Below are 24,126 nucleotides of genomic sequence, written 5' to 3'. Positions count from 1 at the left end.
ATCTACGGAAATATTGAGAATTAGGCTCTGTAACTTTGTGTGAATATTCTGAAATATATTAGGAATCGCTTAAAACAAAAAAAAAATATTAATTTTTTTGACCTTACAAACCAGGCTCCCCACTTAAAACTTTCACTTTATTATACAAAAAGCCTGCATTCTAGAATTGCTTCCAAAAATTCAAGTTAAAAAGCTTAAAATTTAGATAAACATTTTTTGAATTTTTCACAATTTTGTACAGAGTTTATTTTTTTTTTGGTTTTTTAATTTAAAATTAAAATTAACTCAAAAAAATTGAAATATCATACGAGTACAAGGTGCTATGATCGCTACTGCACGTACATAGTACCAACACATATTTACAATACAAACTTAATTTTTATAGAATAAATTTTCAGTATTAACTATATTACAAATACTGAATTATAATATAAATATTTTTTCCTTAATAAAATTATGTTATAATCTTAAGTTAGTAAAATTTTAATTAAAATCTTCATCCAGTTGCGATTTACACATTCAACTGGTTTTAATTCTACATCAACAGCGGAAGATTTGTTTTTTAATTTAATATCTGATCATCCTTAACTGATGTGGTTTTGAGTTATGATCTCTGATTTGCGAATAAAAGTAATACATCTTCATTTCGCTTTGTCCAGCTTAATGAGCTCATTACTTGTCTCATAGCTAAGTGTTGCCTGTAATTAGAAAATTCATTGCGAGTTCCTTTCACGCGCACTTCACTTGGTTTCTTAGTTAATTACTCAGCGTTTAGTAAATAAACTGGTTAGTCACCTTTGGTATTGTTTCTACACTCGAGTTTATGTTTCTTATCTTGGCACATCACTCCTTCACTTCGCAAAATTATTAGCAGTTAAAGGTCATAATAATATTCTCGTCGGACTGGCTTTTTGTCATCATGTCAAGTAGAGTTAAAAATTATTGTAATTAAGTTATAAAATGACTTCAAACCCGATTTAAATCTACAAATGAAAAAAAGTGTTTTCCAATGTTGATAAACTCATTGTTGTCAAATGTTGAAATATTACGTCTTACACAGTTCAGTGATCTAATTTTTATAGCTGATAAATGCCTTTATTTTCGTCCCACTCTGCGCGTATCATGTCGGCCGCCTTCTCACCAATCATAAAAGCTGGTGCATTCGTGTGCGCCGTAGGTGGGAAAGGAATGATGCTCGTATCTACAACACGCAATTTGCGAATGCCATGCACCTTTAGCTGTGGATCTACTACTGTGGTGGGATCCGTCGCCGGTCCCATGCGACAGGTGGCCACCTGATGATGCAATGTGTAGGATAATGTGCGTATGGAGCAACGCCAATAGTCATCGCTGCCGAAAATGTACTGCTCACAACCCGGCACTGGTTTGTCATATAGACGCGCGCCAATGCGCTGCATGGCGGGTGACTCACCGATGCGTATGGCCACTTTGATGCCCTCTAATAAATGTTCGATGTCCTCTTCATTGGAGAAATATTTTGGATCGATTACTGGCCAACGCAAAGGGTCGCGATTATGCAGCCAAATCCGTCCTACCGATTTCGGATGGAAATCCATGATTAGCACAGTGAAATGCTCTTGCCGTGCCAGCTGTAGTGGCAGATACAGTTGATCATAGAGATCCTGCCGAATGTTGCCACCCTCCTTGAGTGCTGTACCATCGTCGGATGCCATGCCACCCAATACTGTTATCAGTTCGACATCAGGCCAATCAGGCGGTGTTTGGGAGCTTGGTATTTTGACGAACGCTAAACATTCCACACCGCCTATGCTAGAGAGGCGCGTACTTGGGTCACCGAAGAGGAAAAACCGCTTAATGTCATTCAAGGTGATGCTAGTCGGATATGTAGTTTGTCCAGTAGTGTTGGTGAGGAATACAGGTCCTATGTGCGACATGTGATCGTACATGCGTTTACCCACCGGCAGTTCCTGTATTACGGGCACACCGATTGCATTTAGGTTATCCGCAGGTCCAATACCGGATAACATTAAAAGCTGTGGTGAATTGAAAGCGCCGGCCGATAGTATAACCTCTTTGCGGGCCTTAAAAGTGTAACGCTTCTTCTGATGCAAGAACTCCACACCATAGGCCACCTTTGTTTCCGCATCGATAAGTATGCGCAACACCTGCGCGAGCGTAAAAATCCTTAGATTTAGACGCACACGTTGCACCGGTCTTATGAAAGCACGATAGGCGCTGTGACGCCGCCCATTTCGCGTCGTGGCCTGCACATATGACACACCCACTTGTGATTCGCCATTGTAGTCCGTGCGTGGGTGTCCGGCTTGTTGTGCGCCACGCACAAACGCATGTGAAAACTGTGTGCGATAGCGCACATCCTGGACACTCAACGGGCCGGAGTGGTTGTGGTAGGCAGATGTTTCCAAACCTGCTAGCTGGGCATTCTCTGATTTGAGGAAATAGGGTAGCACTTCGTCGTACGACCAACCTTTGCTGCCCGCAGCTGCCCAGCTATCGTAGTCGCGTCTATTGCCACGGTTGTATATCATGTGATTGATGGAGCTGGTGCCGCCCAAAATTTTACCGCGCGGCAAAGCGCACTCATTGTTGTTCATGCCAAAACAGGCAAGCTTCTGCGGCACTGACTTGTAGCCCCAATTGGAATGTGTGCTCTGTAGAAAAGCCGTCGTTATGGGGATAGTATGTGCGATGTTTTCAATGCCGCCGGCTTCGAGCACAGCTACCGACCAGTTTGGGTTCTCGGACAATCGATTGGCTAGCGTGCAACCGGCAGCGCCAGCGCCCACAATGATAAAGTCGTAGGCAGCATTTTGTTGCGGTACTGTAAGGTAAAAATAAAAGAGTTTAGCAAAGTTTCAATAAATCCTCGTTAAGCAAAGCGTTACCCACATGGCGAATTAAATTGCTCAATTACGTTTGCCAGCCCCAATTCGAAAATGTTTTTTAAAAACTCCTGTGCGGCTGTTGAGCACAGCCAGAAGGTAATACAAGTCAACGCTAAGCGTAGATTTCTCATTGGAAATGTAAAAATGTGTGTTTTTGTTTTTAACAGTGAAGTTGAGTTGGAGTAATTCAAAATTTTAATTATTAAACACACTCGTCTGGCGCGTATCCACTAATGCAGGTCAGTATCGCGTGGCGGCTTAATTTATAAGCTCATCAGGCAATAGCCTGCATCAAACACAACCCAATTTTAATTAGCGTACACTGTTAGAATATGACTCGACCGGACCTGTCGTGCGCTGTTAAAGAACATGCAAATGTAAATAATTTCCAGCAGGCTGTAAAGGCAGCGCTGTTAGTTGTTGACCAATGCGTTCACTTTGAAGAGCGCACAGATCAGCTGGTTGCGTGCCGAAAATGGAGAGTGAGCAAGAGAGAGGGAGTAAGAGTGTGCAAATCGCCAGAGACCGGCAAAATTACACTTGTTTACTATTAAACAAATATTCAATGTCTGTACACCTTGCGTTCTTGTGTATGTATGTGTGTATGACTGAGTAGACTGCTGATCAACTAAGCTGCCCGTCAGTCGGCCAATTTCAGTGTTTTGTTTACACTTACCATAAAACCTGTTTATTTCATGGCTTGTACGTAAATATTTGATTTTGTTTGCGCTCTTTACTTTTCTCTGCTTTCCACTGTAGACATTTAACAGCGAGTTACATATTTTTTGTTTATTTTTTTTTTAATATGTATTTGTTTTTTACTTTTTTTGCTTATTTTGTATTTTTAGTTTTTTGTTAGCAGCAATTCAGCATCTCGTTTATGGTTCAAGTACCTTTGCAAAATGTACTAAATAAGATGTAATGTGCTGCTTAGATGCTTCTTTAACAGTATTTAACTGTTGTTGTGATGACTCGTAAATAAATGAATTAACCTCTTGTGCTGGAAATTAATTTCCAAAAGCCGGTGATTAAACCAAGTTATAACGACCTCTTGCATGGAATAATTTCTATTAAATCTTTTACCAGTGTGTGTTTAACAAATGCATAAGTCATATAATTTAAATGAATCGAAATACAATTAATACTATTTTAAAGAATTTTATTAATAATTTTTACAGTGTAATATATTTGAAAACGATCAGGAATGTGCAGTGCAATCAGATATTTCTTACATTCCCATACGGTTTCACTGCGTTTATTCTGTTTCGCGCATACCTGACATCTTCGGTGAAGCTTTTGTTTGTGTTTGTTTTTTTAACCCTTTATTATTGTTTCTATTTCAACTTAAAATATTTACAATTTTTCTTTCTTTTTGGGTTTCAGCAGTATTTAGAAGCCAATACAACTATATACATTTATCTAAGAAAAAAACAAAAATTAACTCGTTATTTAATTAATTTAATTATTTAATGAATAAATATATTCATAAAATTGTGACACCATTTACATCTGCAGGTCAGTTGGTCGTTTGCGCTTAAGCCTCCTCGTCTCGGTTTTCTCTTTTAATGGAAGTTGCGGATTTTCCCTGTTAGAATGTTCTAGTAGTCGGTTTGTGTGTCTTAAGCTGTTGTTGCGTATTTCTTCATGGACTGTTTTTACTTTAAGTTCTCGATGGATATTATCATTTAGTATATACCACTCTGCTTTTGATATTATACGGAGTATCTTATTTTGCGTTTGTTGTATAATTTTTATATTTGTACTGCTCGCAGTTCCCCAAAGCTCTGAGCCATATTTCCATATTGGTGTTATAATTACTTTGTATATTAATATAGTATCTTATTTTCTAGTGAGAGCGTTGAATTTTTCCCAAAAGCCAATGAAGTTGTTTAAACCTAGTCTTGATTTCGCGTCGTTTTTGTCCAACGTGTAACTTCCAGTTAAGTTTATTGTCTATAATCATACCCAAGTATTATGCCCTTGTGTCGTGGTGGATTTGTTTATTCTTTATGAATATTGGATTGTATTGTTTTTTTCTCTTGTTAGTGTATGTGACGTGGGCGGTTTTATCTTCGTTTATTTTGATTCCCCATTTCTCGAGCCGTTGAGTGGTGTTGTCAAGTAATTCCTGAAGTTTATAAGCAGCAGTTCTTGGATCTTTGTCTGATGCTAACAAGACAGTGTCGTCTGCAAATGTTGCTATTAGAGAATTCTTAGTTGCCGGTGTAGGGATATCAGCTGTGTAAAGAAGGTAAAGAAGCGGCCCAAAGACACTACCTTGCGGTACACCTGCTTTCATTGTTAGTATATCAGAATACTTATCTTCGAATTTTACATAAAGTTGTCTTCCAGTTATAAAACTTTTCATCAATTCGTAGTAGTCTGTTGGTAAATAAGTCAAGAGTTCTTGTAGAAGTCCTACGTGTCAAAAGCTTTGGCTACGTCGAGATATACTGCTTCACACGTTCGTTTTTTATCGATGTCTTCAAAAATTTTGTTTGTAACTCTGTGAACTTGTTGGATGGTGGAATGTTTTTGCCTGAATCCGAATTGGTGGCAAGGTATTATTTTGTCCTTTTGTATAATGGGATCGATTCTGTCAAAAAGTAACTTTTAAAAAATTTTTGATAATACTGGTAGTAGACTTATAGGTCTGTACGAAGTTACTTGCGTAGGATCTTTGCATGGTTTTGGTATTGCGATAATTTGAGCAATTTTCCATACTTTTGGGAAATATTTCAAGTTCAAGATTTAATTGAACAAGTTCCTTTTATAGATAAGCCCCTTCTCTGGGAGTTCGCTTAAAATTTTTTCAGTTATTAGGTCGTATCCTGGTGACTTCTTAGGATCAGTTCTCTTACATATGCATTGTTTTATTTCTTCAAATGTACAATAACATTTTTTGGTTTGCATGGATCTTTTTTTGCGTGGGTTGGGAAAAGGTTTACATTAGGCGTATTGTTCGTAAAAGTACTTTTGAAGTGTTTTGCGAGAGCTTCAGCCTTCTCAAGATTTGTTCTAGTCCAGCTGCCATCAAATTTTCTGATAGGTGGTTTGTATAAAAGTTTATTTTCGAAAAGTGAATAGTTTGTCGTTATACCGGGTCCAAGTTTTTCGATGCGTCTCTTAAGTTTCATATTTTTACTTTGTGTAGGAGGAGTTTTTCTTGGAAAATTTCCGCACTGTTGGGTATTGATGAATATTAACAGTTTGTAGAGTTTCTTCTGTAATATCCAGTTGAAATTTTGAAATAGAATATTTCTTAGAAATTTCGAAATAAACAACATGTTTTTTACAGGTATTTAAGCAGGCTTCTATTGCGCGTCATTGCCAGTCTAGAGCAGATAAACAAGTCGACGTGCATTGCACGTCCTTCCAGCGCAAGAGGTTAAAATTAAGCAAATTTATATAACCTTTCACAGTGCAATACTATGTAAAAGTTCAAACAATTTATTGTTCCCACTTGAATATATTTGCTACTAGGAAATCTATTATTTTTGATTCGCAAATATTCGAATCAAACTTGAATTTTGAAAATCCATTTTGAAAATGTTAAACCTTTTTTTATATACTACATGGCCCAATAAGTTCATAATGTGAGAGGGTAAAAACAATTTTTTCAACCAAAATTCATTTTATTCTTCAACATGGGTCCCTTCTAGGGCGATACACTTTTCCCAACGGTCTTCTAACATTTTGATGCCTTTCAAAAAATGATCGATAGAAAGTCCTTCATGCATGAAGTCATTCAACTTCTTCATTTGATCGAAATCTCTTTCCCTGAAGCCATCTCTTCAAGTTTGGAAACAGCCAATAGTCGCTGGGGGCCAAATCTGGAGAATACGGTGGATGGGGAAGCAATTCATAGTGCAATTCGTGCAATTTTACCATGACAATCATTGATTTGTGAGTCGGTGCATTGCCTTGGTGGAACAACACTTTTTTTTTTGCTAAATGAGGCCGCTTTTTCTTGGTTTCGTCGTTCAAACGGTCCAACAAGCTGGCATAATACTCACCGGTGGCCGGTTTACCCTTTTCAAGATAGTCGATGCATATTACACCGCAAGCATCCCAAAAAATGCTCGCCACGATCTTTCCAGCCGATTGTTGCGTCTTTGGACGTTTTGGTCGGCTTTGGCCGGCTTCCAACCACTCTTTCGACTGTTTATTCGACTTTGGCGTGTAGTGGTGGATCCATGTTTCGTCCATTGTTATGAATCGACGCAAAAACTCTCTTGGATTGCGGCGGAACAGCTCCAAACAATGCTCAGAATCCATTATGCGTTGTTGTTTTTGGTTGATTGTGAGAAAACGCGGCACCCATCTTCCGACTAGCTTTTTCACACCCAAATGTTCATGCAAAATCGTTCCTACTGACCCTTTCGATATGCTTACGGCCTCTGCTAACTCGCGCACTTTCACTTTACGATCATTCAGAATGATACGATGGATTTTTTTGATGTTTTCTGGAACAACTGCTTCATTTGGACGTCCTGAACGCGCTGCGTCCTCAGTGCCCGTACGACCGCATCTAAATTCACGAAACCATCGTTCAACGGTTCCGATCGACGGAGCGGAGTCTGAATAATACTTCCGTAGCCATTTGTGTGCTTCCACAGTGTTTTTTTTAATTAAAAAACAGTGTTTTATCAATACACGAAATTCTTTTGAATCCATTTTTTTCACAAAACCAAAAGTAGCTTCATTTAAACGACTGTAACTCACAAACTAATCGGCGAAATGTCATGAAAATTTGACAATTAGCTTCTAAAGGGCGGTTCTCACTAAATACCATATACTTTTGATATTGACGCCGCCATCTATGCCTCACCTTATGAACTTATTGGACCATGTAGTAAATAACAGGTTTCAGGTCATTGTCATAGCTCATAAAATTTTGAACAAATTAAGAAGTTAGACGCATTAATTTTTTAGCTATAAAGCTTATTGAGTTCTGCCTCAAAACAACTGAGTCATTAAGACAACTACGGGACACAAAAGACCATGAGATCGAAGTGCATACCTCCAATAAATCGAAATCCAAGACAACTAACCTCAGAGTAAACTCTCTAGTTATCGGCAAAAAAAAAAAAATGGAATCTCGTTGATGCGAAACACGAGGTAATGTCGTTTATGAAGATGATAAAAAGTAATGCGTCTAAGATGAAATACCATCAACAACAACACTAGAACTCCTGCTGTCCGCGCGATACGATTTAATCCAGTTCAAAAAGATAATGTAAACTAAAATTTGCCAATTTAGCAACTAAGCTTTTGTGGGAAATCGTATCAAAAGTTTTAGATAAATCAGTGTAAGTTACATCCATTTGGACGCCATGTCGAAGAAACGCAAATCTGTGTTCCGTGAAAATTGAAAGATTAGTTAATGTAGATCGAGCCGCCATAAACCCGTGCTGATTAGGACTAATCACTTGTTTTACAATAAAAGAAAGCTTATTTTTAATGAGGCATTCCAAGAGTTTAGAGGTGCATGAGAGTTTCGAAATTGGTTTGTAATTCGCAATGCCACTCTTATTACCACTTTTAAATACAGGAGTAGGAAACTACCATACCATAAAATCCAGCGTAGAATCTTTCTTGCCAACAAGTGCTACTTTCGACTAAGTAGGCAATTGAGTAGTAAAGTCCTCTCTCGACGAACAAAACTAATACTCAACAAGGCTCTCATCATGCCCGTCCTAACGTATGGCGCAGAAGCTTGGACGTTGACAACATCCGATGAAGCGACGCTTGGAGTGTTTGAGAGAAAGATTCTGCGCAAGATTTTTGGACCTTAGCACGTTGGCAACGGCGAATATCGCAGGCGATGAAACGATGAGCTGTGTGAGCTTAACGACGACATAGACATAGCGCAGCGAATAAAGATCCAGCGGCTTCGTTGGCTGGCTCATGTCGTCCGAATGAACACAAACGCTCCGGCTCTGAAAGTATTCGATGCGGTACCAGAGGAAGGCCTCCTCCGCGTTGGAAAGATCAGGTGGAGAAGGACATGACTTTGCTTGGTGTGCCCAATTGGCGCCGGTTAGCACGAGAAAGAAACGACTGGCGCGATTTGTTAAGGGTACCGATGCCTGTAAAATTCGAAAAAATTTTTTTTTTTACCAAACGTTAATATAATCCTTTAAGAATATGTCAAAAAATTTTTAGAACGTAAATTTAAGTATTTCTTATATTATAGATCGTCAACCGTGACGACTCTATTCCTTGCGTTCGAGCGCTGGGAGCGGTATAGTTACGTTGTATTCAAACTTTGGACGCGTTTTCCTCGAAACTATATTTTTCGAATTGGCGTACACGATAACTCGAAAAGTTATTGGCCGATCTCCCTGAAATTTTGCACACATCTTTTTTATGATATTACTTTTTATGTGAATAGAAGTATTCGAAAATTTTTCGAAAAAATAATTTCCTCGAAGCAAAAATAGTAGGAAAATTCGCCCCAAAAATAAGTTTTTTTTAAGCATTTTATTCCGCGATTTTTTTTTTCCATTTTGTTTTAATTCATATAAAAATTATGACATTGATAAACAAAAAAATGTTAGGTTTTTTGTATTTAGGTCACTGACGCCGATGCTACAATGCCCGTCGATTGAGAAGTCCCGCTGCGACCTTCCTGGAAGAATTCAGTGTACATCCGCCATTTTAAATGATTAAAATAATATAAAATTTAATTTTTTTTTTATTATTTTAATTTATAAATAAACAGTGTGCCAATTTTGAAATATATTGACTTCTTCATTTTAAATAATTTTAATGAAAATCAGTCAAAATATGGCCATTCATAGGTATCTGCCCCTTAAACTCGGCCAAAATCGCGTAAGCGGTTATCGCGCCAATTAAGAAGAAGGGTTAGACGAATACGACCGGTGACTACAGCGCACAGGGTTTGGTATACTGCTACAACAACAACAACAGGAGTGATAGTGATAGACTTGCATTTATTAATGAAGATATTATTTTTAATTTTTTTTAACTTCCCTAATGTCATGGTCCGTAAAAATAAGGTACTCAAAGTCGAATACAGATAATAATTTACTTTAGTGATTTCCACAAATGTTGATTGACATTCATTTTCTCCAATTTGTACAACTTGTTTTCGCATATTAATTTTGTGAGCCAAGTTGAGTTAAACAATAAAACAACACATTAAATTATTTTTAGTATTCCATGGTTTTCCCTTACTACCCTCAGGAAGACAGCGGAGATGGCGGACGCTACTCTCTTCCATTCCTCCCTGGAAATGGCGCCATCCTCCCTACCGCTGTCCATGTCTCCGATAGTCATGTGGCCTGCCTGTTTAGCGACTTCGCTAAATGACTTGGGCAGACCGCCATCAGTCCTGGGTCTCTTTTCGAGGGATACATCCTCCTCCTGGGATCGTTGTCTCTTTACCCCCGAATCCATTTTGGCGCACTCACTCCCTTTCCTCTGCCCTCTTCCGCCCCACGCAAAACCTTCCTGTCCCACTCAAGCGTTTGGGAATGTTCCTCAGATAGCTGAGAAGCATTTTGGTCGCCGTAGCGCTCCAGAATTTTGGTCGCGAGACGAAGGTCGGAGAAGGACCGTTCGCTTTGCCCTGCCTGCCGTTTAAGGGGGGGGGGGTAGGGTTTTTAGGGTAAAAAAAAATCGATTTTGGTTTATTTGAGAAAATGAATGTACATAATCTTAAGAATGTTGTGTCCAAATTTTAAGTCAATCGGTGCAAAACTCACAAAGTTAGAGCATTATAACCGTTGGCCGCTCCGACTCGGCTACCTGCTATGGTCGAACTTTAAATCGATATTCTGGAAAACGACGTTTTTCAAGTCGGTGGACACTTTTTCTCTGAATCTACTCGACCGAACTTCCTGAAATTTTGTACACACTTTCTCTGCATAATTACCGAGGTAACCCTGGGAGCTTTTTGTTTTTTTTCAATTTTTATTTATTTTACAATAAAAAATATTATGCGATTTATCGTCTAAAAATCGCACTTTTACTTCAAATGTTAAAAAAAATTGAAAAAAAATTTTTTTTTAATAAAAACTCGACAGGGTTACCTCGGACAATTCATTAACTGATGAAAGCTCTTTAATTTTTTGATTTCAGATGATCCAATGCTGAGAAAAACTGTCCACGGCAAATTGCCTTTTTTTCGAGACGTCTGCGTAGATCTGCTGTCAACGGCTCAATTTTGTATATTTTCTTGTGAAAATTTTTGAAAATATTTTTGAAATATGAGTTTACAGTATACTAATTGGATAAATAAATTTACATGAATCATCTTTCCAAAAAAAATTCATAAATAAGTGCATATTTTTAGTGGAATTAACCCTACCCCCCCCTTAAGCTTAACAGGGGGTCCCCGAAGAGGCAACCCCGAAGCCCCCGGAAAACTGATGGAGAACCCCTTGCTGGTACTGGCCACCCATCCAGTGCTGTTAAATTAGGAGACGCAGCCGGTTCCGCATGCGGCCTCCTATCTACCATAAGCGGGTTCCCGCTTGTGACCCCCACGTTCTTGCTGGAAGTCGGTTTCGACTTCCCCTCAGGGTCCCCCTCGTATTCTACTCACTAGTCGCTTCCGACATTTTGCTGCTACTGAGAACTTCAGCCCTCAGGGTAAGACCCCGGGAGAATTTACGAGGAGGCGATTTCGCCCCTCCTGTCCTACGAGAGATGGTTTTAGGACACGGTTCCGAGTTCCCGCTACCATCTGAGGTTTTCATTGTTTGTTTTGTTGTGTTTGTTGAATTGGTGTTCATGTTTTATATTAAGTGGGTCCCCACTCGAAGTCGCTATCCAAAGCCCGTAGAAGTGTAGTCGTCCCTTAGAGGTCCCATGGTTGTCTATGCCGCGGCAGGGAGGCCATGCGAGAGTAGACGCATGCCCTCATGAGGCATGCGTTCAGAGCCAGACCGGACGCAAAGACGGGACTCATCTCAACCGCACCTACACCGCCAACCCAATGGCGACGGGTTTGGAACGTACTCCAAGGCCTGCCTGGGTTTTAACGGGACGGGGGCGGTTACGGCATTAGCCCACCAGCCATTTCTGTTAAGTTTCACCCTAACATACTCAGGTGGCAGAATGCCGCAACCATTAGCACAGGGTCAGAAAGATTCCAAATCGTAAAAAAAAAGAGAAGATCCAAAGACGAAAGCAGATAATTTGGCGCTATCCAGGGTGCACCACGCGGAGGCGATCTGCTTTACACCTCAAGGAGCCATTGAAAATTCATAGACCGGAGCAGCCATATCAATACTTAGCTCAGTCAACAGTAGTTCTTCTATTATTTCCTTTCGGCTGTTACAAGACGTTCCCCGTAGTGGTTTTTTGACTCGCTCAAACAGAAAAAATCGCTGGGAGCCTTATCAGGTGAATTCGATGGTTGTTCTACGGTATTCGTTTCGTTCTTGGTCAAAAATTCACCCAAAATTATGGCATTGTGCGAGGGTGCGATAGAATGGTGCAGAATTCACGAGTTGTTTTCCCACAAATTCTATCTTTTTTGGCGAAACGAATAATAGTTTTTATGAACTGTTACAGCTTCTGGCAAAAATTCGTGCTATACAATATCGTTGTAATCCATAAAAATCGTTATCATTACTTTCATTTTTGACTGAAAACGTCGTGATTTTTTTGTCTTGGTTCATTCAGAGCTCTCTACTCAATCGGCTGGATTGCATGCCGTACTCATAAACCCTCGACTCGTCTCAAGTAATGATGACGTTGAGTCGACGTTGAATGTCGGGTCGGATTCAACGCGCCCCCTTTTTGCATGAAATACAGTGGATCAACTTTTCAACAACACGACGCAAATCCAAATCATTAACTCCAATGTTCTGAACGGATCCATAAGCAATGATTCAGTCTTTTGTCAGCTCTCTGATGGTTAATTTGAGGTTATTGATCAACTTTTTTTCACTTTATTGAGGTTTTCGATGTGGACGGCCTGCCACTATGTTCGTCATCCTTGATGGATTAACGATCTCTTTGATTTTTAGTAGTAATTTGAAATAACATTTTTTATTCTACTCTACTCTTATATTCTTTTTCTACACGAAACTTGCTTCGTTCGACCTAAATTTCATATCAAACCTCGCTTTTCGGCTGTCTTGACGATAATTGAGTGTCCCACATAACTAATTTTAATTGGATAAATCACTTATGTACATATATTTTTACCTACGCACCGAACTTGCTTACAGGTTTTTATGCGTTTCATTTCCAGTTTTGTTGAAATTTTAAATTCAAATACCAGTTTCTTCATATTTCATTGATTTTATTCAGATTTCTGTTGATTCACTTTTCACTTTGTTCCTCCCTACATCTCATCCAGACTGGACAATACTTAACATAAATCGGTTGCTTAATGCAAATTAATGATAAATTATTCTAAAATACCGCTAAACTACATTTTTACTATTTCACTTTCACTGCCAATCGTCACGTATCATATCGGCCGCTTTCTCTCCGATCATAAACGATGCCGCATTAGTGTGAGCCGTAGGCGGGAATGGGATGATGCTGGTGTCCACTACACGCAGACTCTGTATGCCGTGCACTTTTAACTCGGCGTTGACAACGGTGGTGGGATCACTTTCAGGACCCATACGACAGGTGGCCACCTGATGGTGCAGCGTGTACGATAGCGTACGTATGGAGCAGCGCCAATAGGCATCTGTGCCGAAGGTGTGATGCTCACAACCGGGCACTGGTATATCGTGTATGCGAGTGCCCAAACTTTGCATCGCAGGTGTTTGCGTGATGCGTATCGCTTCCTTGATACCTTCCAACATGAACTGCACGTCGTCTTCGTTGTAGAAATACTTTGGATTTATGCGCGGCCATTCAAATGGATCTCTGTTGTGTAGCCAAAGGCGTCCCACAGATTTCGGATGGAACTGCATGATAAGGAAACTAAAGTGGTCACGTCGTTCCAGCGGTCGATATACTTTGTTGTAGAGCTCGTCTTTGAAATTGGCGCCCTGCTTGAGCGCACTACCTTGATCGGCAGCCAAGCTGCCTGCCACTGTGATGATTTCGATGTCGGGCATATCCGCAGGCTCCTTTGAGCTAGGCACTTTCAGAAACGCAAGCGCTTCTACGCCACCAATCGAAGAGAGCATAGTGCCCGGATTGCCCAACACAAATGATTTCACCAAGCTCGGTGTGAGATGCGCAATATTGAGCAATTCTCTGGAGGTGTTGACAGTAAATGTTGGACCGAAGTGACACATGTGATCGTAGAGTAATTTGCCTACTGGCAATTCCTTCACCACGGGCACATCGATAGCTTTGAGATTGTCCGCCGGCCCAATGCCAGATAGCATCAAGAGTTGTGGTGAATTGAAAGCGCCAGCCGATAGTATGACCTCCTTGCGTGCGCGCACTTTGTAGTATTTATTGCGGTACAAGAGCTCTACACCAGTCGCGCGCTTGGTTATGGGATTTATCAGTACGCGCGTTACACGGGCCATAGTGACAATGTGCAGGTTCCTTCGTTGGTAGCGTATGGGCTCGATATATGCACGGTATGCGCTGTGGCGCCTGCCTCGCCGTGTGTTGGCTTGAACGTAGGACACGCCAATTTGCGATTGGCCATTGTAGTCGGTGTTAGGATGTCCCGCTTGCTGTGCGCCTTTCACAAAAGCATGCACCGCTGGCGTACGAAATTGCACATCCTCCACGCTCAGCGGTCCAGAATGATTGTGGTAAGGCGAGTACTCCAAGCCAGTCAAGTAGGCATTCTCCGATTTCAGAAAGTACGGTAAGACGTCTTCATATGACCAACCCTTATTGCCTGCAGCAGCCCAGCGATCGAAGTCGCGCCTATTGCCGCGATTATAGATCATATAGTTGATGGAGCTTGTGCCACCAAGTATTTTGCCGCGCGGCAAGAAGCATTCGTTATTGTACATGCCGTAACAGGCGCGCTTCTGTGGTGTCGATTTGTAACCCCAATTGGATTGAGTGCCTTGCAGGAAGGCGGCGAGCACGGGTATTTGGTGGAAGATGCCTTCCACACCGCCTGCCTCGATGAGGTACACTGTCCAATTTGGATTCTCGGAGAGCCGATTTGCAAGCACACAACCAGCTGGACCGGCGCCCACAATGATGAAGTCATAGGTGGCATTCGGGCGTGGAGCTGTAGTGCATAAACATACAATTAATTATTTTGCATACCATACGCACGCGAGTAGTCATATATTGCTTGCTTGCAGTGCAGCTCAACTTACCGTCATTGTAGAGCGTATTCAAAACTAGATTGTCCAAACCGATACCAAGCAGTTGCTGTAATTGCTGCACCTGTGGCGACTGCGCGTAGCTTGGCGACACAAGCGCGGCAGCTAAAATTAGAAACCTCAATAGCCAATAGAACGTTTCGTTCATTTCGAGGAAAGAGTATTGAACTCCTCACTTTAATTACACTAATGCCGGCCTAATCCTTAAAATACGTTGCCCCTTGTATTACTTTTTTTGTCACACTTCTTTGGATTTTCCGCGCTTGAAATCGAAGACGTGCAACCAACTTGAAGTCAAATTAGCGAATGCTAAAGCTTTTCTTTGCCCGTCGAGTGTGTAACTTTACGTTTTGCTATTCCTTTCATTCATTTCTTCTGCATCTCTCTACTGTGCGATGCGTTTTCGCTGGTTCATCGCCCTCCGCGCGAAATTCTTATCTTTGGCAGCGAACTCGAACTGTCCCGCACTCTGCGAACACACTTTTGTTAATAAAACTGCCGTTGCTTAATCAAGTAGTGTTGGTCTGTAACTTGGGGTCGCTATTACATTCTGGCCGTGTCTTGACGTTTTACAGTTGCGGTCAAAGAAATAGTAATAGCCATAACAAAAAATTGTAATCGGTAAAAAAAGAGTTTCATCTTTCTTTTTCAACTTTTTTTATTCATTCTATTATAAGACAGCAAATCTAATTCATTAAATGGTCTTCGAACTCGGGATTAAACGCAAAAGTTACAATCAAAGTTATTTAAAAGTATGAGACATGAAAAAGGGCGTCATAAAAATGCATTTAAAGGCGGCACAAAACTGTAGGTGCCTTCATTTATAGAACAACATGAAGAAGCACTCCACAAATTAGCGGAAAAACTTGGCTAAACGTCAATATAGGATTTTTAATCGGGTTCTTAAATAGGTACTGATTACAAACCGATTCGAAATTACTTTTATGATCTGACAATGCCGAGACGTCATTCCAAGTTATTATTTTTGTCATGGTGAAGTGCCCTAACTTTTGAAAATCATAAAAAATTATGACCGAAATTATGAGTAGCTGGTCGCAACTTTAAGACTGTCATAATAATCATACCATCAGACACTCTGTGCGTGCTATAGTGGATGTTGAATGTCTTTAAGCCAGTGTGTTAACGCAACGCAACGTTTCGAGTAGATGCCCAAAATATCGCAGCCGTAAGAGCTTTCGTTCAAAATTAACCAAATCAGCCGTTTACGAGAATTGTAGCGAATTTTCCATAGAGATCTTGGTCTATAAAGAAGTACGAGTAAAATAAAAAAATAATATCCTTATAAAATTAGTTAAAAAAGTAGAGCCTTTTAATTATTTGTAGCAAAAAGTAATGCTATGTTCCTATTAGAAAATCCTGTATCCTTGTTTCTGTGGTGTTGGATCAATTTGATGCTACAAGCAAATGGTACATTGACCTCTCCATGAACAAATCATAGCGAAAATTATGGTTTCTTCTTAATTGTAAAGAAATGCCATTGGGCCTTCTAGCAGTTAATAGACTCAAAGTGCAACGGCACATTGGCGAAAGAGTAATTTAAGCTTAATAGGATTAAGACCAAAATCCAAAGGACGAATGACCTGGTAGGATGTTCTCGGCCAAACATTTCACGCATCACTGCAACCCTTACAGGTCAGTGTAAAGTAGGGGATCATGCAGCTAGACAATCTACCCTTCAATCCTATCTGTAGAAGCTGTCAAGCGGAAGGGGCGAAGGAAAGTCTTTTCCACTATTTATGCGAATGTCCGGGACTAGCCATGGCACGACTCCGCTCCTTCGGTAAGCCTTTCCTACAGCAAATTAAGGAGATCTCAGACATCGAGATAAAGGATTTGCTGCTATACTTGGACCTCACTAAGTGGATCTGACTTGGAAACAAAAAAAAAAAACAAAAAAAAAAATACCTCAGTCACACGAGACAGTGGTAGTAAAACGGTGCTGGTCACTAATTAGGAGTATTTCAGTGGAAATGTTCAACCACCTCAACAGCAACAACAACAAGACTATTGCAATGACCTTTTTTTTTGTTTAACTTGGTCCATGAAGGAACAAAATTCTTTACAGACTGTAACTTCAGCAGCATTCTCCGTATATGTATGGGGAATGTGTATGTTGCTATAACAACAACAACAACTTTCTTCCAACTTTCAGCTCATTTTTGAATGCCTTTTAGAAAAAATTGACTCGGATTTTGGGATAATCTTTGAAGTTAGTCAATTTTCAATTTCTTTGCAATAGGAGAAGAGTTCGTAAGCCAAATTGTTCTGCATGGTTCGAAAAACCAATGAAGGTGCAATATCTGGCGAATACCGCGCTCTGGATATTGTAGTAGGTTAAACTCCTACTTACTCAGAATCGACCCCGACGTATTCAATATATTATATGTCCAGCATGTGAAGTTACCACGCACGGTAGTAATTACCTATTCATATGCCCTCTTAAACCCACTCACTAACACCTCTCTGAACTCAACCCGTCCGCACAGCACGTTTCCTAGGCCTACCGTTAGATGAGTTGGGCGATGACGATCGCTGATTACACTATGTTGGCAGGGTTTAATGAATTTCTAGTACAACAACAAAAACAGCGGCGGGTGGCATAGAGCCTACAACTACAATGATAATTTGTTTTCTCGATTTCCTTGTGGTACTCCCACTGATGCATCTGATTTCAACTGTTCATAATAAATGAGAAACCGCTTTGATCCCATTAGAAACGAACAGCTGCTTCGAAAAGTGATTATTGGGCTCTGCCGTTGGCTCAGGCGTCGATGACAACGGTTTTCCAGTTCTAATTTTAAATATTACGCAAATTTGAAAATTTTCTTCATAGTTCGTTTCGTATAAATTTCAAGTGAAAAGTGGCAACAGCGCCATCTGTTAACCTAAAATATGCTACAAAACTATTTCGGTTCGAATATGCTTGTGTTGCTCGCGATGTACAGAATGCAAAGGTGTGCCCAAAGAGGCAAACATGTGGCTCTCGCAGAATCAGAAGCTATCAGCTGATTTGTGGAAATAATAAAGAAAATGAGAGCGGTTTGTTGGTAACAATGGTCGGCAAAAATTCAGCTTTTGTTGGTCATATATTGGGTTCGGGAAAAAGAAATGTCGTATTTGTGATCGAAATTTGACGCTTTATCTAACGTACTTAGAATTATCCGATTCAAGTCAAATATGCCCCGTTTTGTTCGCAAACTTGTTGCCATTTAGAAGGCAACTTCATTATCCACCCTTTATAACATCCCCCAACCCTCCCTTCCTTATTTGCAAAAACTCAGACAACCAGTTTTCGCAAGCCTCTTTTGAGGCCAACTTGGTATCACCAAGGGCGTTTTCCATGGACCGGAAGAGATGATAGTCACTCAGTGCCAGGTCCGGACTATATGGTGGGTGTGATAGGACATCCCATCAGAGCTCCCGTAGCTTCTGGCGGGTCATCAAAGATGTGTGAGGACGAGCGTTGTCCTGGTGGAACACAACACCATGCTTCTGGTCAATCGCCTGCTTCAAACGGTCAAGTTGCTCACAGTACAGGACCGAATTAGGGGTCTGGCCATAGTTGAGCAGCTCATGGTGGATAATTCCCTTCCAATCCCAACAAACACACAGCAAAACCTTCCTGGCGGTCAATCCGGGTTTGGCGGATGGTTTGGGCCGGCTCGCCGCTTCTCGACCACGATCTTTTTCGCTTGGCGTTGTCGTATGTGATCCACTTTTCAGCGCCAGTCACCATCCACTTTGAAAATGAGTCAAGTTCGTTCCGTTTTAGCAGAGAATCGCAAGCGTTGATTCGGTCCAAGAGATTTTTTTGCGTCAGCACGTGTGGCCCACAAACATGCAGCTTTTTTTGGAATCCAATCTTCTGCAAATGGTGCCAAACGGTTTTGTGGTCTACACCTAGTTCCTGCCTAATCGAGCGAATGCTCACATGCCGGTCTATTTGGATAATTTCAATGATTTTATCAGTCTCTACGACGATTTGCCTACCAGTACGGGGTGCATCTTCGACATCTACTACACCAGTACGAAATCGATCGAACCAACGCTGTACTGTGGGAATCGTTACAGTATCAGGCCCATAAACTTCACAAATTTTTGCCGCCGCCTTTGTTGCATTTTTACCTCTAAGGTAGTAAAAACGTAATATATGACGAATTTCTTGCTTGGTGGACTCCATCTTTCACGCGCCATAACTTAAGACAGAAACGTACGATCACAACACTGTCAAAGAGACACTTGTAGTACAGATTGTCGTCTTCAAATCGCCGTTTAGTGTGACCCGATGCAATAAGTACAACGCAAGATATGTTTAAATGTCGCGCTCAATTAACAAAATATGACATTACTTTTTCCCCAACCCAATACTAAAGCATCAACGCTTTTCGTTACTTTGTTGCTGCCTGAACCACAGCTAATTTTACATATGAATTGTATGGTCTGGTTCTTGGGGTTTTCTGTCTGTAAACTAGTGGCATCATTTGATAATATTTCTTGCACACACAATATATTACATTGAATTATATTAAAGTGAACGCAAATGAAATATTCATATCACTTTATTTATAATTTAAGGAACTTGTTAAAAAGAAAAAAACCGTTTTAAACAAAATCCTCAATGGTTGCTACCCATATTTGTTATTTAAATCTTTTTATACTTGTATGCTACCATTATTTTGACAGCAACTGTACTCATGCATATGTAAACATGTTTGTGTGTTTGTGTGCTCGTGGGCAAACAAGTTTCCTTTATTTACAAATGCATACTCGTAGCTACATATAAACGCAATTAAACATTAAAAAAATATTGTTTATTTTATATTATTTCTTATAATTTATGCCAAAGGTATTTGCCTACTGTCGAATTGGCCAGCTTCACTACCACGTTTCGGTCGCCTGCCCATCTGTCTGCTTACTACCCGGCTGTCCATTTGGTTATCAACGACGTGCCTTCTAAACCGGTTGGCAGATTTCTCATGGCTAATGAGCGCAAAGCCACACTGGAAAAGTTCGTTTGCACCATTGATCAGTTACATTTCTTCATTCACACTTGCACTGCTGCACTTGAGTGCGTGTTTACTTGCGTTTGCTGGGTTTTACTGTCATATTGTGTCTGCTGTTTGGTATGGTTTCGGGCTGTGTCCATGAAGTGATCTTGAAATTAAGAGTAATATGCTGCTAGATTGCGCGTACATGATTTAGCAATTCAATGAATATGCAGTTAGTTGGTTCACAGTGGACGCTTGTGCCGAAATGCCAGACATTAAACCTTTTAGATAATTCAAGTTAAATGAGCTTCATCACGTTACTGGAGTTTGATATGACTGAACGTCAAAATGTTTGACAACAACTTCAAAATGTAAGCAGTAAGCAGCACTTTCGGTACTTATTTGCTTAATAGGAGTTCCTTTGTAGGGTAGATTGGGTAGATTTAAAGCGGCATGTGCAGTATTATTAGATGTGCAGAGGTCTCGGGCTCTAGTGTCTCTTCTGAATGTATAGTCTTCAACTTCCTTGTACTATATGTATATTCTAGGTCAAATGGAGTATCCATCTATAATAAATCAGTGCTAATCCACGCTCACATTTATGGCAAGAAATGATAAGGCTGCTTCTCTTTGAATATATTTTATTAAATCTTTCTCTCCTCAAATAATTTTGATTAGATTAGATTAGATTTGTGTAGGGTTGGACAGATCTTAGCACTCAGTCAGGAAGTCCATTGTACTAAACCCGGATAGATTACAGTGGAAGGAATATATGCAGTATGGATGGTAAGACGGAAAAATTGGTTCGAGCTCACTCTTCCGCGAAGCTTTTTTGAGAGGTCCGTGAGTGGAAGAGTATAAACTTTATCCATACTCAGAACATCGCACCCCAAAAGTCTAAGTCTGATGCGCGAAAACGCCGGACAGTTACAGAGAAAGTGCTTTGCAGTGCCCTCATTCTCACAGCGGGACAAGCATATTGAGTCGTCAATAATTACCATGGTAGCCATATGCTGGCCACAGGCGTTGTGCTCTGTGCTTACACCCACCAGTATTCTCAGGTCCTTCTTACTAAGTTTTAGAAGAAAGGTCGCTAGTTTCCTGTTTCCGTCTTCTATGGATAGATCTCGTGACGTCTTCAATCCATAGTTGAGTCGATGCAGAATTGACAATAAATTTCAATTCCAGTTTGTGTAATAGTTGATGGGATTTTCGTGTTCAAAATGCGCATAACTGGCTGAATGCACGAATATTTTTTTTAAATACTTACAATGGTTTTTTTGTTATTTTTTTAGAAGAATATTTTTCATTTCTTAATCAAGACCATATAAAACAGATTTCTAAACTTTATACAAAATTTAGAAAAATGCAACAAATTGAGAATTTTAGAGAATTTTTGGGTATGCAGTATCGTGGGTCATGAAATTATACTAAAATAGCTGCACTTTTTAAGCGACTAAAGAATTGCGTTTATTTTTTTTTTTTTTTTTGGTAGCTCTTGCGGTTTTTTTCATATAAGTGCAACTTATAAAAATTGGCGTTAATTTCATAATTTTGTAACCCTACTCTCAAGGTTTTCCGTGAGAGTGATTTGGCTGATCGGAATTCCTCCCAACCTATTGTTCACTACATTTTTGAACTTTTTCCAATTAGTTCTTAGTGGATTTCGATACAGTAAGGGTGTATCCACCATCAGATCCAGCTCGTAAAGGCTCAAGCTGTGATCCGAGAAAGAATTTTTGTTGGAAACCCTCCATTTTTCTACCCTTATCGAACTGTTTTCGGACAGTAAAGTAACATCAATTACTTCCGCCCATTCGCTAAAGTACTCCGTACTAGGAAAGGTGAAAGTGGGGGTGTTACCTCTGTTGCATATCGTCAGATTACTATTGATAATAAAGTCGTAAAAAGAGTAAAAAGTCGTCTCCGAGCTGCCCCATAGAGAGTGCCTTGCGTTGGCATCGCATCCGAGTAGCAGGTTCTTATTTCTAGCTTCACGCACAAGCCGACGAGCCTCCTCGGGTGGTGCTGGCCGATCATGTGCCATGTAGATGGAAGCCAGTATGATGCCGACACCGTCAGCGGCTTCTACCTCCACAGCCGTCACATCCTGTGAACAATATGATGGGATTAAAAATATGTTCAAATGTTTCTTAGCTACAATACAAGATCTGGGGTTACCTTCAGTCCGTTTGTAGAAAAGGTTGTCGATGTTTCCAGTAAACCCCTTCACCTCGGTGCTTCGCACCCAGGGCTCCTGGATTAATGCGATGTCGACATCCTCCTCCGCCAGAAGAACGATTAAGTTGCCCGTTGCAGTCCGCGAGTGCTGCAGGTTTATTTGAACAATCTTGAGACCCATGCTGCTGGTCGCTTTACAATTTGACGGCGTCGCCAAGCTACACTCCCGGGTGCTGCTCATTAGCGCCATCGTTTTTGGTGGATGCGGCGTCGTCAAGTTGCATGCCCGTGAGCAACTCGTTGGCGCCGTCAACCTCGTCCTGTTCATCCTCCGGATTTGCAGAGCGGAATATCTTCCGTTGCGTTTTCCTGACGCCGAACCGAAGTTTGTTGTCCACTTTTCCCAGTGGCTCGATGCTCTCCTCCGATATTTGGAGAAGGAAGGACACACTGTTCTTTTGCGGAGCCTCCGCTTTGATGATGCTCCAGTCATCCATCGGAACAGTGCGGTTGTGTGCCTGCAAGTATGGAATTGGTTGCTTAGCTTCGAACTCCATGTTCGGTATCCAGATGCGAACCATCGGCCGTCGAGGGATTTCGTTGGCCGCGATTAGTTTGAACCTCAAACCTTCCCAGTCGTTCTGGATCTTACCCACAACTGTTTGCAGGAAGTTAAGGAAGAATTGATCATCGCATTTGATCACCCTGTATCCGCGGACCACCTCCATTGAATCAAAACCTGGCACTTGACCCTCCGGGTTTGCCATGACGTGATCGACGACAATTTCGGACCACTTCTCCGATGCAGGTTTACCGCGGTTAGTTATTTCATCAACCAACGCTATTTGCAGGTGATCCCGCGCCACCTTATTAAATGTGCGTTTGGCTGGCTTTGGTATTGAAGCGGTGTGAACCGACACTTTTTGCTTCTTCGTAGGTTTGTCGCTTTCGTCCTGCGAACGATTGCGTTTCACCGTTTCTGCCTTCTGGGTGGTCTGGAAAGCCACGTACTCATTGACCACCTTTTGGCACCTTGCCTTATCGACCGCGTCCTTTGGATGAGTTTTCCCTTCAGCCTCGTGTTTGCTTATTCTACCGAGAATAGCCAGAGACCTCTGGCAAAGCTTATACCTGAACGGGCCTTTTTTAACGTTTTGACGCTTTTGCTCCTTGGCATGATGGTTGATTTAAGGTTGATGGCGTGCTGTGACCCACAACTTTGCCATTAACCGTCTTTTTGTCGGCCGTGTTGTCCATTTGTCCATCTGTTTCATCTTTCATCGTTTTGGGTTTGTGCCCGTCTTCTTGGTAGCGTCTCGAAGTTTTTGTTTTTTGTTGTTTGTTCATTCTTCTGTTTTTTATGGTCACCGGCCTTTCCAGAGGGCTGCCATGTGGCCATTTACGGTGTCCAATGAGGATATAGGGGAAATAAACGGTCCGCAATGGCAGTGCTCCATACCATGGTAAGGCCACCGGTACAACCCGAGGCGACCTGATGTCAGGAAAGCTACGTTAAGAGACATCCTATTTTTATCCCCCGGCTGCCAAACCCACCCAATAGGCACGGGTCGCGTTACACCTTGGGTTGGGGGAGTTTTTTTAACGAAGTTTACGTCTTCGACCTGTGTGAGAGACCTACTCTCCCACTTTCCATATCTGGGAGGCGTTCCCCTATTCACCACCTGGGGACGCGCCCTATAGGGATAACAGGTTCCCCCTAGTCCTTAGTTCGTAAGGGATTTAATAAATAAATGTTATTTATATTAAAAGCAGAAAATACTTTCCAATGCTGACCAAACT

General features: G+C 41.0%; 2 protein-coding genes across 2 annotated transcripts; both read right to left on the bottom strand.

The window, feature by feature from the left end:
• Nucleotides 1-1,063: 1,063 nt before the first annotated feature.
• On the bottom strand, nucleotides 1,064-7,166 carry LOC128857639 (glucose dehydrogenase [FAD, quinone]-like). Its single transcript, XM_054093387.1, has 2 exons — nucleotides 6,905-7,166; nucleotides 1,064-2,824 (listed from the first exon to the last, which is right to left on the bottom strand). The coding sequence occupies exons 1-2, from the start codon at nucleotides 7,164-7,166 to the stop codon at nucleotides 1,077-1,079; spliced, it is 2,010 nt and encodes a 669-aa protein (XP_053949362.1). The 3' UTR covers nucleotides 1,064-1,076.
• Nucleotides 7,167-13,191: 6,025 nt separating this feature from the next.
• Nucleotides 13,192-23,607, bottom strand: LOC128857638 (glucose dehydrogenase [FAD, quinone]-like). Its single transcript, XM_054093386.1, has 4 exons — nucleotides 23,486-23,607; nucleotides 22,979-23,418; nucleotides 15,131-15,241; nucleotides 13,192-15,051 (listed from the first exon to the last, which is right to left on the bottom strand). Exons 1-4 carry the CDS (start codon nucleotides 23,605-23,607, stop codon nucleotides 13,325-13,327), a joined length of 2,400 nt encoding a protein of 799 aa, XP_053949361.1. The 3' UTR covers nucleotides 13,192-13,324.
• Nucleotides 23,608-24,126: the final 519 nt, after the last annotated feature.

Source organism: Anastrepha ludens, chromosome 3 (assembly GCF_028408465.1).
Source record: "Anastrepha ludens isolate Willacy chromosome 3, idAnaLude1.1, whole genome shotgun sequence".
Lineage (NCBI taxonomy): Eukaryota > Metazoa > Arthropoda > Insecta > Diptera > Tephritidae > Anastrepha > Anastrepha ludens.
This window is presented reverse-complemented; position numbering and strand designations above follow the sequence as displayed.